Source organism: Varroa jacobsoni, unplaced genomic scaffold (genome assembly GCF_002532875.2).
Source record: "Varroa jacobsoni isolate VJ856 unplaced genomic scaffold, vjacob_1.0 scaffold_1163, whole genome shotgun sequence".
NCBI classification, from domain to species: Eukaryota; Metazoa; Arthropoda; class Arachnida; order Mesostigmata; family Varroidae; genus Varroa; species Varroa jacobsoni.
Window position 1 is genome coordinate 124,953 of NW_019214065.1, and position 16,068 is coordinate 141,020.

A 16,068-nucleotide genomic window follows, 5' to 3' on the forward strand; every position below is an offset into this window, starting at 1 on the left:
TTCTGATCCTGCAGCAGGCTCCGATAAGGTAAAGCCCCGATAGGATGTGGAGTTCGAACTAAAGTCTTTAAAGCGTGGAAACCCAATTACGCGTAGAACGTTAACAAAATTAGATTTTTTTTTTTGCCCAGGACAAGTGTCGGGAAGGAAAAGGTAGGTGAATAGGTTTTTGAAGCAGGGGCTCGATGAGGGAACCCTTCAAACAGACAAAAGTTTTCTTCTGCGCATCTTTTTGCAAATCATGCTTGGCAGGACATGGTGGTGTTTGGTACGAACGATCACATGGTGATGTGACGAGGCAACAAATACGCCATGCAAATTAAGTTATTGCTATAAATGTTGCATGTAGTTTTCTAAAAAACAATGCGACATTTACCGCTTGAATGCAGCTTTTTTAACTATTAATATGATTTAAATGTGTTGAGAATTCGCTCTCATCGAGTATAGTATGCTTGATGAAGTGAAGGTAATAATAGAAAAACAGCTTTCCTCACAGAGGGACCTCGAAAGGCTGACAGAATCAATGTTTCTAATAGCCCACTTGACTTATTTGAAGCCAATGCTGTGATGGAAAACCAACAACTAGTATGCGTTTTAGGGCATTTTTTTTCAGTGTCGCTAAGCTAACGTTGTTCGTTCCTGGGTCGGCATTTTTAATTTGGGACTACGCGGCTTTTATTGACTTGTATTTTGTGATTTCCACAACATCTGTGCTGCTAAAACTGCCTTATTAGCTTGCGGCGCTGTACGAATCAGTTGTTTATATTATGTTACAGATCGAGCCAAGCTAGTTATCAATTGTCTCAAAAGACGCATGAGTCTTATGCAAGTACGAAAACTGAAGCATCGTGCCTATAAACCTACTGCGCTAGCCTTCCGGCTACTTGGGCAGTCTGCGTGATGAATGCGATCACTGACTATTAATAAGGCAAAAAGAGCCTTGACCGCCCTCCGTAAAATAAGCCATAGCGCCTGACATATAGGGTAAAATATGGGCTTTTTGCAGACCTTTTTGTCTTGTAGTGAAGTGTCTATCTCCAGCTGAAAAAATTTGCCGTCACTTTTTAGGTGACCAGTTTCAAAAATTTGATTGGCTTTTTTAATAACAAATATTGGATTTTCCGGATATTCTAGCAACGACTTCGAACTGTGGCATTGCGCATAGGAGCTCATGACTGCAGCTAGCCATGGAGCTCGAATATAACTTCAGAAGGTGCGCTACAAGCCTAATATTAAACTTATTCAGAGGTGGGCTGCTACTTTGGTCGTCGCTAGGGGAATTTTACAAGAGATAGCCGTGTCTCACAATAGAGGGATAAGTGTGACACCTTCAAACCCGCAGTCTCATACCTCACAGGGAATAGATCTATCCTCCCTTTATCTCTCAGACAAGCGTAACAAGTAAGTAAATAAATAATAAAATGCATCGTGTAGGTATGTAGTAGCCATTTTAATCGTCACCATGGTAACGAAATATGGATCGCCAAACATTAGATTTGTATGTCATCTCCTACGATGACGATGGCTACAATATGCCACAAAACTCCTAGTTCTCTTTTCTTGGATGACTAATATTTTTTGGCAAACAACATTTTTCAGCTCATGTACAAGATGTGAGTAGCCTTGGCCATTTCTCATAGACAATGGCATGCTAGCAGGCTATCGTCTACCGCTATCTATTAATAAGAATAGCAAATTAATGAATAAAGTAGGCTGGTGAATAAATTATTTACAAAGTGGATAAAATTGCGAATTTGAACAACTACCTACAGCAGAGAAACAAACGTTGACTGTGTTGAAAATGTTACCTGCCATGGAAAATGTAAATAGATGTAGGTGCCTTATCGTGACAAAAATGAGATCAAGAAACACAATAGGGACTATTCGGTGGGGGCACCTAGGACCGAGGAATACCCAAGGAGGTTTATTTACTTAGCAGTTGTAAACGTGAAGGATACTTCTGATGCAATGTTATCTTTTAACGTATTTCACTCGAAAAATTATTTTTATATTTTCTGAAGCATAATCAGGCCGGGCTGTGTCGCTTACACAGACTTTGCGGTCAGATTTGAAGTGTGTTTACTTGGGCAGGATGATACGCAGTGCCATATTGAGAAGCAAGTGAGACGAACGTTGCATGGAGGGCTTACCAAACATGCTACTCCTCACTATTTTGTGTGGCTAGTTCAAGCACGTAACATTACAGTGGTGGCTTTTGGATTATTTGAAGTCCCCACCTCGTCGATACGAGAGAAATGTTCTTGCAGACGCACCGGCTCATTTCACTTAGCCACAATCGCCGCTTCGATGCTGTTTTTCGCTCGTTTGTTATAAAATAACGATGCATCTAGTTTTAACGTGTAATTATTCTTCGTAAATGTTTTGGAAAGAAAAGTTTATTTTCTCAAAACGATGTATCAGACAAGCAAAGTGTATGCGGCCTGGTCAAAGTCACTGTTTTTGTGAGATTTTCACAATTAGAAAAAGCTAGCAAAAATCGCACAGGTCAACGTAAATCTCACGGAAGTGTAACCAAGTTCGGATTATTGCACTCAATGCAAAGACAAGCGTTACCGATGATCTACTCTGAACATCCTGGCATGAAGCAGATGTGAGGAAATAAACATAGTCTATAGTGATTGCAAACTGGTTTCGGCTGTGTGCGTTGTTGTCATAGACCTCAGCTATGGCCTCCATTGCAATTAGCAGGGTTTGAGAGCCCCATCACTCACACGCCATTTGTTCTAAGTTCAAGCGATTGAAGCTTCCCGTTGAATTCAAAACGCCACTGGTTGCTTGCTAATGAATACTGTATGTGAAAGCGGTAACTGGAGGCAGCCAACCCGATTGAACTCGTACGACAAAGCAGGTCCGGTGTTCCGACGCTAAGACGACATGCACGCAAACAGAAAAACCAAATTTTCCGCTCTATATATTGAACAGGTACGCAGAACTCCAGCACGACAGTGCAGCTGCTATTTCGAGTGAGTAGATTATGCTATAATACACAACGCTTAATGGCCGTGCCGTAAAAAACCTAGGCAGCTTGTGCGATATCATGAAAAAGGGTGTTCTGCGAAATACATTGCACATACAAAGTGTACACAGTCAAAGATAGGCATTGTAGTTTTGTGTGCTTATGACTATTTGTTTTATTGATGTCCTTTCAGGCCAAAAAGGAGATAGAACGGGCTGCCCGGTACGAACAAGACAAACTGAAACAGCTTTTTCGTATTACAGGTTTCATATTAATTATTATTGTTTTTCTAATTATCCTTACTTTTGCATTTTCAAGTCTAATAAAAAATTACGGTTAATAGCTGTTATCCCCACAGCAGAATTTGGCCAGATGCAGTTGGGCCTAGGATATTATCATTTATTGAAAGTACGATTGAAATTGCAAGAAAACGATCCCTTAAATGGCCCGTTACTCTCTTGCTCCAGTTCGGCGTTTTATATTTGTGAAAGATTGGTAGACATCAGTAAGTCAAACATGAAAAGCGACCCAGGCTTTTCGAACAAAATATGTATAAATCATTATTTCGATATGTATTTGTATATTTGCATATATGAAAGAACCAGGCTCACATTGAATGACGTGCACAACCGAGGTTAACTTTAGGAAAACTAATAAAACGACCAACATTATATGAAAAGCTTAATAATTATAAGGGAGTGGCTATAGCTCTATACAAAAAATTTATATATTCCTTAGCTAGGATCATAATGCCAATCATTTCAAGACTTGAAGGTAACTATTAATTAAAAAAAATCCTACACTAAGATACTCTAAAAGGAGATTGCGCCTTAGTTTGTTGCTATCGATGCGTCGATTTCGCGGGTAACAAATTTGAAGCTGTGAGCTTTTCATTCGTGCGGTAGCGACCGCGAGATCTGCGCAGCCGAAGTGTTATGATGAGCTTCCTTATAGCTACGAATTGGCAATCGGATCTTATTATAAGGAAGCTTATCATAATATATCTTAGTATGACGAAGATTCAACTGAAGAAACAAAGTGCTAATGGTAGCTATGATCCCTTTTGCAGGTTCATTTACAGTTTAAGTTTCTATTGATTGTAAGTTGGTTCTGCTTAGTTTGGCTAGAGCAGCATCTGTGTTTTGAGTTTCTCACTAGCTGCATGAAGCGTTTTGTACGGCCCATTGAGCTCGGGAAAAACGACTGTAACTCGCGCAAAGATTGAAGATCCTGAACATATAGAGATCTTCCACCTGCGTTTTTTAATGTAATTTGCCTGTATAAACGTTCAATTCGATTAGCTAAGTACTTCATATCACACGGTATGCCTGTTTAGAGAAAACCGATAAATATATAAAAAAAAAAAAAATAAATGTTAGTTTCTGTGAGAAAGACACTTTGACATTCGTTCATTTCGTGGAAATCCTGTCTACGAGTGAAAGTTGTAGCGTGACGTCCCTGACGTATGCAAGAATACTTCAGTAAGTAATCATGTAATTGAAGTTAAGAACTTGAAAGGACAGATTAAAGTTACGACGTATTCAGCGTATTATGGACAACGTTAGGATAGAATAAGAACTATAATAAAGTTTCCAGTTCGCCCTAGGTAACCTCATAGCCAAATCAGTGAAACGAATGAGCATCCAATTAAGTAGCACCGGTGGTGTTAATTCAACCGCACCTTGCTGCGTCACCGTAAAGATATATTTGGGCTAATTCTCAATTTAAAACACCTCACAAATTCTACTCGATTGCTTCTTTGAAGACTACGATGATAGCCATGAGGTAAGCGTGGTCGGACTCGTCGCCGTGGAACCTCCATACGTATCTCTTGGACTCGATGTGTTACTGTGTGACGTCATGGCCTCCGTTTTGAAGTACAAAAGTTATTAAGAAGAGCCCTATAGTGAAAAATCCGCTCATATTACAATCTTCGTTAGCTTGACACTTGGGTAAATTTTCTTTGATAATAAGTCACTGGGTAGGGTAATTGATTAATACAAACAATGGGTTAGGATACAAATATTATACACTTATTAAGAGCCGTATCTGTACTGATAGATAAAGAACTTGATTAAACATCACTTTCTGTTGGTTCTCTTTCCCGTACAGCTTTTTCGCCGTGTGAGGCTTGCGGCTATCAGGACTATACTTCCATCTCTGGACATTTCTATAGGCCGCCAACGAAAACGCGTCATTTGTGTGCCTATTGCCTTAATCCTGTTCCGCCGACCTTTCAGCCGCTTTATTAGTCGCTCACTGATAGCTGGTGTTTCGAGTTGGCGCACGATGTTACGTGCAGCATTTAGTATAGTCCTCTATTTACTCATCTTGAGTTGCGATCTTGAAAAGTGTTACAGTATTAAAGAGGCTTGCTTGTGTCTACGTCTAATCTATCGGATGGAGCACCTTTCCAACGGCTTCAATTCGATGTCTCTTAACGGTTTTAGTCGTGTTTAGTGAAGAAGTTGTAGTCAAGATCGGTTTCTAATTTCCAATTATTCAAAGAAAACGCGGGCTATTTGAATATCTACACAATTGGAGCAATTCTTTTTGCAGTTCTCTTTATTAAGAGCTCGGTCCGTGCTAATTAGGGGGGTGCTTGCCGGGTCACTCTTACCCGTATTTCTTTCGTCTTGCCGGACCGGTGACACCTTTCTAAGCTGCATTACGTTTTCTGCCACAAAAGGTGGAGTAGTTTAGTTTAGGTTTGGCCGTGCTTATCTTGAGGTAATAATTAATAATCTTAATTGCCCAGGTTTTTCTCCTTGACCAAGTCCCACATCTCCTGCCCTTTCTGGTAAACCGTTCGCAGATTTTCGCATGACGGCCGGAACGAAATGGCATGTTTATACCTTATGCCTGCATGAATAGTTGTGCATTTTCGGCAGTTCTAATAAATAAAATAATATACACTTGTCGAAGACTTACGGATCAATTGACTCAATGAACATCTCTTGGCTGGCCAAGGTAAATTGCAGCCGTAGTTCTAAGCATATTGTAAACACAGGCGTGATAAACTAGGAAGTATCACAATATTCATCGAAATATGTTGACCTACAGTTTTATCAAGCTTAACAGCCTAGCATGAGTAAGCAGTGCAGGCTGAAAACAGCACATATTATGTAGCGATCGTAGCTATACGTATAGATATTTATATATCTATATATATAAGGACTAGACATACTTAGTGCAGGCAGGCAGCCAGCTCCCAACGGCAGCCGAACGGGAAAGGGAATGCGTAAATGCCACACACTGTAAAGACGGGTGATTGGTAAGCCGGTGGGACTCTAATTTTATAGCAGTAGAGGCTCGAGGGAGCGGAACCCACCTAGGCTTGATAGTTTAATTGCATATTGACGTAACAAGAGTTCAGTACTCAATCTTGGTATCATCCTAGCCATTATTCTACCGGACTAATGTGGTTGGCTATGTAACTATACACTTCGAACTATAAAAGCATTACATAGCGTATTTTCCTGGGCAGAATATGTTAGCTCTGATTTTGTTGGAAACGTACGACACAGTGACGCACAAAAACCCGGCTACCGTTCCTTATCAATGTTAGCATTCGATCAAAAGAAGCCTCATCAGAAGTCAACATGTGTGTGTTTCACTGTTCGATAGCGGAATGTCCTAAGAAAGAAAGATGCGAGCTAACATAATTACATGCATGGTAATTCTTTATCTAGGTAAGGTATCAATGATTTTACGCCCGTTTAATTTACATTCCTCTTAATAATCTATCCGCGCTTATGTACTATAGTCGTATCGTTTCTAATCATAAATAACGGCCATCGGCTGCGCTCGGTTTGAGCAGTATCTTATAATTGTTGGAGGCGAGGAGCTCCGTGCATTTGACCTTTTGACGGCCATCAAGCCGTGATGACAGTCTCGTTTTGTTCGCACTAAACGCGCTATAGAACTGGAAATCTTTACTAGCAGACGAATTTTTACTCGAAAACGTGTTCTACTTGGTTAATATTGAAACAGGCTGATAAGATTCTTGAAGGTTCAATAGTCTGTGTGTGTGTGTACGTGCTTGTCGGAGTGCAGTATACGGATATTTCGCACAGTGTCTCCGTATATAGTCGTCCTCAATACTATATATTATAACCATGCCGCAAGATCGGTTACCAGAGCTGCAAGCCGTAATCTTCGCCACCGAATTCTCGCCAATGATGGTGTTTAGCCAGGCCCATGAGGACCTCACCCGGATGCAGGTATATGCAGCCCACGCGTATCTAAGCATTAGGAATTTTCATTTGCTTAGCTCCTATTTTTTGACCAGCTAAATTAGCAGGATGTTGTTCCAGAGGGTTCTCGGAAAGATTAACAAAAAGTAGAAAATTTGTTTCCTTGTTATTTCCTAATGCGCAAAGCAGCCGAGGTAGAATTGTCTGTCCCGGTTGGAAAAGTATATAGGTAGCATTCTAAAGCATTGAATAAATAAAGCTGTAATTCTGCTGAATGATTTTTCCTCTTCTATAAAAACGCATCCTAAGGGGATACCGTATCACGTAGGTTTCCTTTGATTTTACATTAATTCGCGCATGACGATGTCGTTGTAGGGTCTCATAAAAAAGCTGGCCATGGCGCACGCAGACGCTTTCACCTCCATTGACAAAAAAAGTGACGGGATAAACCCTATTATTCAGGATTTTCGACAGACCGCGGCAAGTGTTCGAGGATTACTCCAACAAATTAGGGGTAAGGCGAACCATGCCGGAGTAAAAAAAAAAGCTTATATGTTTTAAGTTATATTAGCTTTTCCATGAGTCTATTTTTGTTCTATAAGCAAAACTTGTTTCAAGCAAAATATTGGTACATAGAATCTGCTAATGCATGATATTTTCGCTAACTTTTAACGAAAAAAATTGATTGTCCTAGGTTCAGTTAGCTCAAATGATGGTTCGGCGAGGGGTCGTATGCGATGGTGCCAGTATCAGGCTATATCACAGAGATTCGGGGATCTCGCCAGAGATTTCAATTCGGAACAGATGGCTTATCATGACAAATGTAAACAACGTATTCACAGACAGCTAAAGATTATGGGCCACGCGTCTACTGACGACGAAGTCGAAAAAATGTTGGCAAGGGTAGGGCAGACACTTACGATTGCACAATGCCTTTGTTTTTTTTGCATCTGGCAATTAATTTAGTATTCAAGTTGCCTTTGTCAAAGTTATGTTAGTTCAGATGTTTTCAAGTCAGTAGGTTATAGAACCTGAAAGGGTCTTTGGCGAAAAAGTGTTGTATTCCTCCTATCGACATTATAGTAATTATATATATATATATATATATATATATATAGTAATAATATATTATAATTAACCTTCTATGTGTTTTTTTTTGTTTAAAAACTTATTATTGTATCTGCACTTTATACCTCGTCGATGGTATATTCTCTATTGAATAACACATAGGCCATAGTAGAATGATTGTGGTTTGCAACGGCACTGGTTCTACTTATAGCTATTAGCGGCCGCCCAAGCGATCTTCGTAAAGAAAGATTACATTGTTGTATGCAATAGAAGCTCCAAAAGGAACATTTGCTTGACCTAAAGCTCAACTTTTTTTATTTGTAGAAAAAAACGTTAGATATCGCTAATTAATTAGTGTCACATGCCTGCCACAAATATTACGAATAGGAAGGGATAAATTATTTTTTCTGTTCGCGTAGAAGTAAAATTTGACTTTTGTGTCAGAATGCAGGGTCGACATATTGTAATAATTTTGATTGCGTGTTGAATCTCGGTTGCATGCATGATGAAGGGTTTTTTTTCTCTTTTCATATATTAAAATGCCGAGTCCATAATACAAAAGCTTTTAAACAAAAATGTCTGTCGTCAATAAAATGGGCCCGAAAACTCAGCTGACGGAAATACAGGGCCTCGGAGATGGTGCAGCAATAAGACGCTTGTTTAGCGAATGACGCATATGGTTGAAAATGAAACCAGGAAGCTTTGCCCTGTGTAGGCTAAATTAATATGGCTGTGGTAGATCACGCATACTGTTATGTTTAGCTTCTTTCTGTCAATTAGGAACGCAGGTATCATGGGTCCGCATCTTACTGATGCAACAATATAGCCAATAAGCAATGGAAAAATAAATAGCATATAGTATTTCCCATTGGAGCTAACCCCTTACGATGTAACCTTCCTCTTTGCGGGTTTAGGCCAGGGACTGAGGTGGGCTCACAGTTTAGCTATGAAACGACTTAATATATCCTGATTAACGATTTCTTAGTTGAAACAAAGTAAATGCAGGCCTAAATGAATTTGTATCCCAACGTATATACGTTTCGTAATCCTGTCCTATGTTCATCTTTTTATACCTGTACCAGAACGACTTATTTATCGGAGCGGCCTCACAACTTAAGATTGACGAAGCGCGCTTCGTTCTCGATGAGATGCGAAATCGGCAAAAGGATATTGAGAACCTGGAGGAATCCGTTCGTTATATTACCGAATTATTCACTGAAGTTGCTGTCTTTGTTGAAACACAAGGCAAGGTCTGTACACTCGTGGGTTCTGCTTATACCGAATTATAATAATCTGCTTGCGACTGGATGCATTCGTAGAGTTCTAATCGATGTCGAGCTTTGGATCACCAAACAAAAAAGAATGTATGCTAAATTGCGTTTTCTTGCGTCCGTTCATATGCCCAATGAAAGGCTGGTTCCAATTGGATTTTTTCTAGCAGTCATACAACGACGATGTTGTTTATCGTATCCTTTAAATTTAACGTTAAAGAACGTACGATTCGGTACGAGGCATGCGCGACATTAACGCTGTGTCTGAGATGTTTTCGATTTTTCGCGACAGGCCGTCAGTCGAATTGCGGAGAACGTTGAGGACGCGGTCGTGTTCGTCGACGATGGCGGAGATGAACTTGTCAAGGTGTAGTGCAAAACTGTATAGATTTGCTTTGTGTTATTTTTACCCGCAATTCTTTTATCAAATTGTATTACAGGTATACGCAACATGTAACTGATTATTAATCAATATTTTCTTACGTGTACTTAGTATGGAACAAATACGTCTCCTGCACAGCTTGGAGATTTGCCCTCGTGTCGTCAAGGTTCTACGTCCAATTGTTTTTCGACTCGGTAGAGTCAGAGACGAATCCCTTTGCCGACGATTTTTTCATCGGTTACTCTTTGTGAACTTTTGCCTTTTCGTAACGCCGTAGGCTCGAACGAATCGGTCGTCCGCTCGAAGGAGAAAGTTTCGGATTTTCCTCTACGTTGCTCTCACAGTCGTGATACTCGTAATGATCATCATCCTATCGAGCAAATAATTATCACGGGTACGTAAGAATTTCAATTGGTCAAATTGTTTATCCTTGAGTACATGTTAGCTAGCTAGAAAGAGTCTAGACACAAATTACAAGCTGACCAATTCAGTATAACTAGCAAACAACGTATCTATAGCTGGGAAGGGTTACTATATCATAGTCGATCAAACGTTTACATTTATTATTTCGAATCTATTGTTTGTTTGTGTCTTGCTCGATAATCGTTGATGTGTCCCATGTTTTCTGCATCTATAAACGAATGCTCGAGACGCTTAGACATCTCAGTTTATTCAGCATCGAAGGATGACTGTAGAGCTCATAAGCATGTTACGTCCTATGTCAATGTTACCATTGCTATATTCAGGATCAGTAATCCAAGTAAACAGGAAACTTGCTGGTAATATAATCTAACGGACGAAACACCGTAAACAGCAGTTCTTAGCTATACTGACAGTTTCAATGCAACGAGCCTTCTATAAATCGTAGAGCTCACTCCTCTGCTAGCTGTTTTCTATCAATCAATGTGTTGAAATCAACCTGTATAGAAATTATGCGCCGACCACTTCTATAATAGTTCAAACATATTACCACCAAGAGAGTAGTGAATGTAGCAATTTACATCCTGACTAGAAACACGTTTGGATCCAAAAAAAAAAAGGCATGGATAATGCATGAATGCTCCTTAACGGAACAATATTGCAGCATGTATTACATGATACATGTTAACGTACAGGAACATTTTCTGTTTGTACTTTACACTGGACATTATAAGTTCAACTTTCAAGCATCTGGAGGTAAAAAATCCTTACTTCTTTTCCTTCGAAACAGCTAAAACTTTTGAACGTAGTCGTTAACGGCTAATAATGTCAATCTAAACTTGCTGATCGTGTATAAGATATAATTTAGAGAAAATGCACAGATGTACAAACAGTAAAATACCGTTTATTACAATAGATGAGAGATAAATTCATCTTAGAAACCGAAACACCTACAATAAATATACAGAACTGAGCAGAGAGCTTATTGCGCTGCTACAGGAGGCGAGGAGGCAAAGTTCCGTTTCATGTGTACAAATGATTAAACCTAGATAAGTAGATAACTTAATTACAATGTCCATAGTGCGTTATCGTACTTTCCCTCTCGCTTACGTTTTTCGTCGTTTTTTTTTTCGTATATGTGTTTTAAACACAACACCTTATCTTGTCTATGATCGACCCTCGCATTCAGCCATGGGACAAGCAGACGTATCGTTTAGCGGCAGCTTTAGGAGCACCCTTGTAACGTGACAAAGGCTGTCTCAGTAGGTGGTTGCCCTTCACCACCAAGGGTCATGGACTGGCCATGGGACGACATAGTGATGGTGGTTGTTTACGATGACCTTTTCATGTTTATGGCCGTGACGATTAAACAGGCCTGGATTATGAAACAGTATCGCGGAACACGCTTATTATTTTCGTAGGAATAAACCCTTACGTAGATCTCGATGTACAGGACTATGCTTAGACACATATGTATTTAACTTACACACCTTTCCCAAGATAAAATTATTTCAGGATTGCGGTATTAAGGGTTAAGCCAAGTCAGCTTTCCCGAACAAGATATGGCTCAGCGCGTCTACGTACGACAGGAAATTATCTCAAGGAAATTAAAAGCTAAATCACAAGGGAAAGTCAATGACTAATTATACAGAGCTGACTTGGACTGGATGATTTTTGAGGCCTACGAATAGCAAAAATTATACTTATTGAAACAGCTTTTGTTCCATACCGAATCTAGGCAGCCCAATCGTCAGTCCGTTATGAGAAATTTTGATGTGGTTTCCGATTGTGTAAGTCGCCGATGGGATGAGTTTTCCGCGATTCCAGCCATCCTCGCCGAACGCTGGTGCGATCATTGCCCCACATGCAAATAAGCCGCCAGCGATGAGCACCTGCACAAAAAGAAATCGGTGAACGTGTCTGTCGTATTTGCTCTGACCGGGAACAGAGGTAGCTTAGACAGGCCGGTACAGAAAGACTGCTACTTTAACCGTCACCATTTAGTGCTGTGGGATTGTTCACAGGGTAATTACCGTTTTTGTTCTCTAACAGTTTTTCGTTGTATTTCGCGATGTACCTAGTCGAACCGGTTTTATTTAGGTGCAACAGCGCCTACCGAGGTTTTCTCTGCTTAGTTCTCAGGTACAATAAAGCTATGAAATCGGAATACGCTTGTTAGCGTTTCTTCTAATGCGCATAAATCGCACCAATTCTATATAGATGATCAACTCGATGTTAAAAACGCTAACATGAATTGGCCCTTCATATATTAGTTCAGACTTTTCTTCTGTTTCGTCTGAGTAGTATGTTGATTAGCGAGTATGGGAGAAACTGCAACAATAGCAAACGCTCGATTGAAAATTGCTAGAATTTAGTCTGATACAATGCCAATACGATGGAGCTTTTATAAAACACGTCAAAAAAAAAACACAAAATAATTCTACATGTGTTAAGAGGCATAGCGATACCTAACGGTGTTTTTGTTCGTTCCCCAAACCTAATCTGCCAACGTTTATTTGTCGAAGAATATATAAACAACTTATTAGCTACGTAATCAACAACTCGTCACACCACACTGCAGAACAGATGTCATCAGAAGCAGACTTTCGACGTCTAGCAAAAGCATCCAATGCGTGAATAGGTTGTACCTGATCATACTGATTGTAAATCCCTCGATCCTGCAGCTAATTTGACTTCGGCACTTAGTAAGGCGTTCTTTTTCAACAGCAATATCTTGTACTAAATGGTACACTTCGTACTGCAGTACCTGTGAAGCTTGCATGTCGACTTCGATGATGTTTTGATGTAATGCTTCCCTGTGCTACCGCGATCCTAATTTTAACCAGCGTAGAGCCGCTATTTAAGCGAAATCGGGCAGCTGCAGCCTGGCGCAGCGACAGCCGTCATCTGCGAAGGACCGTATACGCATCGACGAGAGGGCTATAACGCACGCCGAGCAAAAACACAATAACAGCAACGCTAAAAAGCCATGTTGAAGCATCAAGAGATAGATACGAGTGTGGACACAAAGCGGATGAACATAATTACTGCTAGCGCGAAAGGTTTGGGGCAGTTTGACCATAACATGTCACTATTGTCGAAGCCCCTAGGCGCTGTCAAACCGCTGCTCCATGTTGCACACCGTCACTTGTTTGGTCGACAAGAAGCAATCCAGTCCATGCTGATCTGTATTGATGTTTATAAAATGATTGACAGCTGGTTATTTAACTGTATGATCTGAAATGGAGCTATAACAGATCACTAAGATGGACAGCCAGCGGAACCACAGACAGACAGTTTTACCACATATTTGTCATAATTTATGTAACGTATAGCAGACCTAAAAAATGAATTTAAATTGGCCTCTGTAGAGCTTCAGAAAGTGACAAACGCGTATGTTATTGCAGGATGGATTGCACAAACCTTCAAAGCGTCACGTGATGGCGACACCTGGTGCTCCACTTCATTGCAAGCGACCAGAAAGAGCTAACTTCAAAATTTTATAACCAGCATTCGAGCTTAGAGCTTAGCACTTTTGAGGTCGCATTTGGACATTATTTTATTAGCGATATTGTCACAAGTTGCCGAAAAAAAAAAAATTTTAAAGACATTTGACTTTTTCAGACCAATTCTTTTTCACGCATTTGTTAAATTGAAGAGTTCTACGATTGTTACCTGATAGTCTTTAAAAACCGATTCATCTGAACATACAGATTGCTTAGTATCGCCTCTTAGGATCTTCGCTTTTAAAATGAAGTAAATTGAACTAAGGTCTAAAACATAGGACATGAGCTTATATGACATTTCGGGGTAAAATTGTATGAGGGCCTAGCATCATTCGATACGTTGTGCGTAGTATACGTTTTCTTCCATGATTTGTCTTTCCTATATTAATGCGGGTTTTTTAATAACTTATTTTGACAGAAATCTCACATGAGTCGCTGCTAATCTCTCCGTACGACTTACTTGTCGTCAAATATCCCATTTGGATCTTTAAAGTTCTTTTGACTGAAGACCTACTCAGGTTTAGCTGAATGTGCTTTCCAAAGATATACTCCGGCTAAAGTAGGTTTTGTCAGATGTTCGTGATTGTGAGAGTGTACTTTGTCAGCACCTACATTTCGTGCAGGCTTTCTGCATTTAAGGGTTCATCTTATAGCATTATCTATATGTGATGACTGCATTCAGGATGCTTCTTGAATGCAATATATCCTATTTGTGCCATTTTACCGAAGGACACAGAATGATTTTGTTTCTTTGAATATAGACCTACGTGTACTACTAGTCGTATCCAGGAGCTAAAACATTAGTAATGACGTTATAAAAAAAAACATTTAAATAAAGCATTATGCCCACGAAATGTGTAATTTTTGTAGACTATGAACTGATATTTTCCGTTGGATTCAATACGATGGGCCCGATTATCATCAGGTTCCGCAAGCAGCTTTCGCTTAATATACGTTTTATTTTTAATTTTTATTACTTTAACCTGCGTACAACGTAAAATAGTGAAAAAATATCTCACACGTACGTTGTTTCAATAAATGCGATCTATAACAATATATGTATATAAATGTATGTATGGTATAGATTTCGGCATATTTTCAGTGTTTCTTATATAGCCGAGCTTAGCTTTATTGTATAAAATGTTCCGTCGTTAGTCCACAAATAACTTTTCGATAATAACTTCAAGCAATATACATAACCCGTTGAAGCGCTCCTTGAACACTCCGCATACAGAAAAATACCAGCATTGTCAAATGACAGTAGGTCGAATATTCTAAAAGTGGAAGCAAATAGAACGCGGAATGGTCAAAAAATGCAAAATGATCTAAATTGGAACTACTCCGAACGACCTAATCAGTTGATCAAGAAAATCGATATTTTGCTCTTCAAAATGGCTATTAATTCCATACGAAAAATTTAAACCTGCCAAGAATGGCTTTTAAGCCACTTTAATGGATTTTTGATCCCTGCAAATCTAAATTCTGTCAAGGACCTTCAAGTTTGCTCTACGAAAATTTTTCTCTGATTTCCGTTTCGGAAGCCGCGCGAAAGCTAGCACTAGCCTAGACCGTTGATGTTGGGAGCTTGTCCCGCGTGAAAACGTTGTATAGTAGTTAATCTCCACTCAAGTTTCTAAGATGACGCGCTATTGCCAGGACAGCCGATACACGGATGCCCTCCCTGCCCGAATTTGAACGCACCACCGTATGTATATATATAGTAATAAACGACAAGCAGAGATTTCGACTATCGCCAAACGTTTTACGGGAAAGATGATCTGTAAAATAAGATAGGTGCTGTAAGAATGATTACATAACAAAAAAAAAAAGCTGGAAACGACTGAAAACGCCGCATCAAGTTCAAACGTAAAAAAAATCAAACGCGCAAATGAAAGCTACCGTAAGACACGAAACGACTTTCCGCACTTGCAAATTAAAAGTAAAACATACTGACATTGAGACTACATATAATACTGTACCGCTCTAGCTATCACACCGATCCCTCCGAGCTTATTCGGCTTCTATCCGTTAGCAGTATCTAAATTGTTCAGTAATGTTCAGCATCTTCTACGACTTGCAATTGTTTCGTGGGGTTGAGTGCAAATAGATGTCGACGTATGATGAAAAGTCGTCCTTACGAACCTAGTCAATCTAACGTCATGTTGAACATAATCTCTCATTGCCTATGGATTCTGTGGCGTATACCATAGAAGTTAGTTACCACGGCTGTGCAGCAATAACGCAGACC

General features: G+C 39.7%; 1 protein-coding gene and 2 long non-coding RNA genes across 6 annotated transcripts in view; 2 read left to right on the forward strand and 1 right to left on the reverse strand.

Moving 5' to 3' along the window:
• The first annotated feature begins 1,115 nt into the window (after positions 1 to 1,115).
• On the forward strand, positions 1,116 to 3,648 carry LOC111267251 (uncharacterized). The gene is made up of 2 exons (XR_002684496.2): positions 1,116 to 2,943; positions 3,171 to 3,648. It is a non-coding gene; the product is annotated as an uncharacterized LOC111267251 (long non-coding RNA).
• Positions 3,649 to 6,719: 3,071 nt separating this feature from the next.
• Positions 6,720 to 16,068, forward strand: part of LOC111267252 (syntaxin-2) — a 12,491-nt gene continuing 3,142 nt past the window's right edge. The window contains exons 1-7 of one of the 3 annotated variants that reach the window (XM_022845364.2): positions 6,728 to 7,200; positions 7,549 to 7,687; positions 7,868 to 8,076; positions 9,324 to 9,491; positions 9,805 to 9,879; positions 10,172 to 10,288; positions 13,722 to 14,674. In XM_022845364.2, the coding sequence (XP_022701099.1) occupies positions 7,096 to 7,200; positions 7,549 to 7,687; positions 7,868 to 8,076; positions 9,324 to 9,491; positions 9,805 to 9,879; positions 10,172 to 10,279 (804 nt within the window). In that variant the 5' untranslated portion in view covers positions 6,728 to 7,095 and the 3' untranslated portion in view covers positions 10,280 to 10,288; positions 13,722 to 14,674. The other 2 variants (XM_022845366.2, XM_022845365.2) reach the window with 2 other exon arrangements.
• The window catches only part of LOC147752561 (uncharacterized), an 11,310-nt gene continuing 6,440 nt past the window's right edge, over positions 11,199 to 16,068 (reverse strand). Inside the window, exons 2-4 of one of the 2 annotated variants that reach the window (XR_015313721.1) lie at positions 12,963 to 13,254; positions 12,044 to 12,206; positions 11,199 to 11,689 (exon numbers count right to left, since the gene is read on the reverse strand). This is a non-coding gene — a long non-coding RNA (uncharacterized LOC147752561). The remainder of the gene's footprint in view (positions 11,690 to 12,043; positions 12,207 to 12,962; positions 13,255 to 16,068) is intronic. The other variant, XR_015313720.1, reaches the window with a different exon arrangement.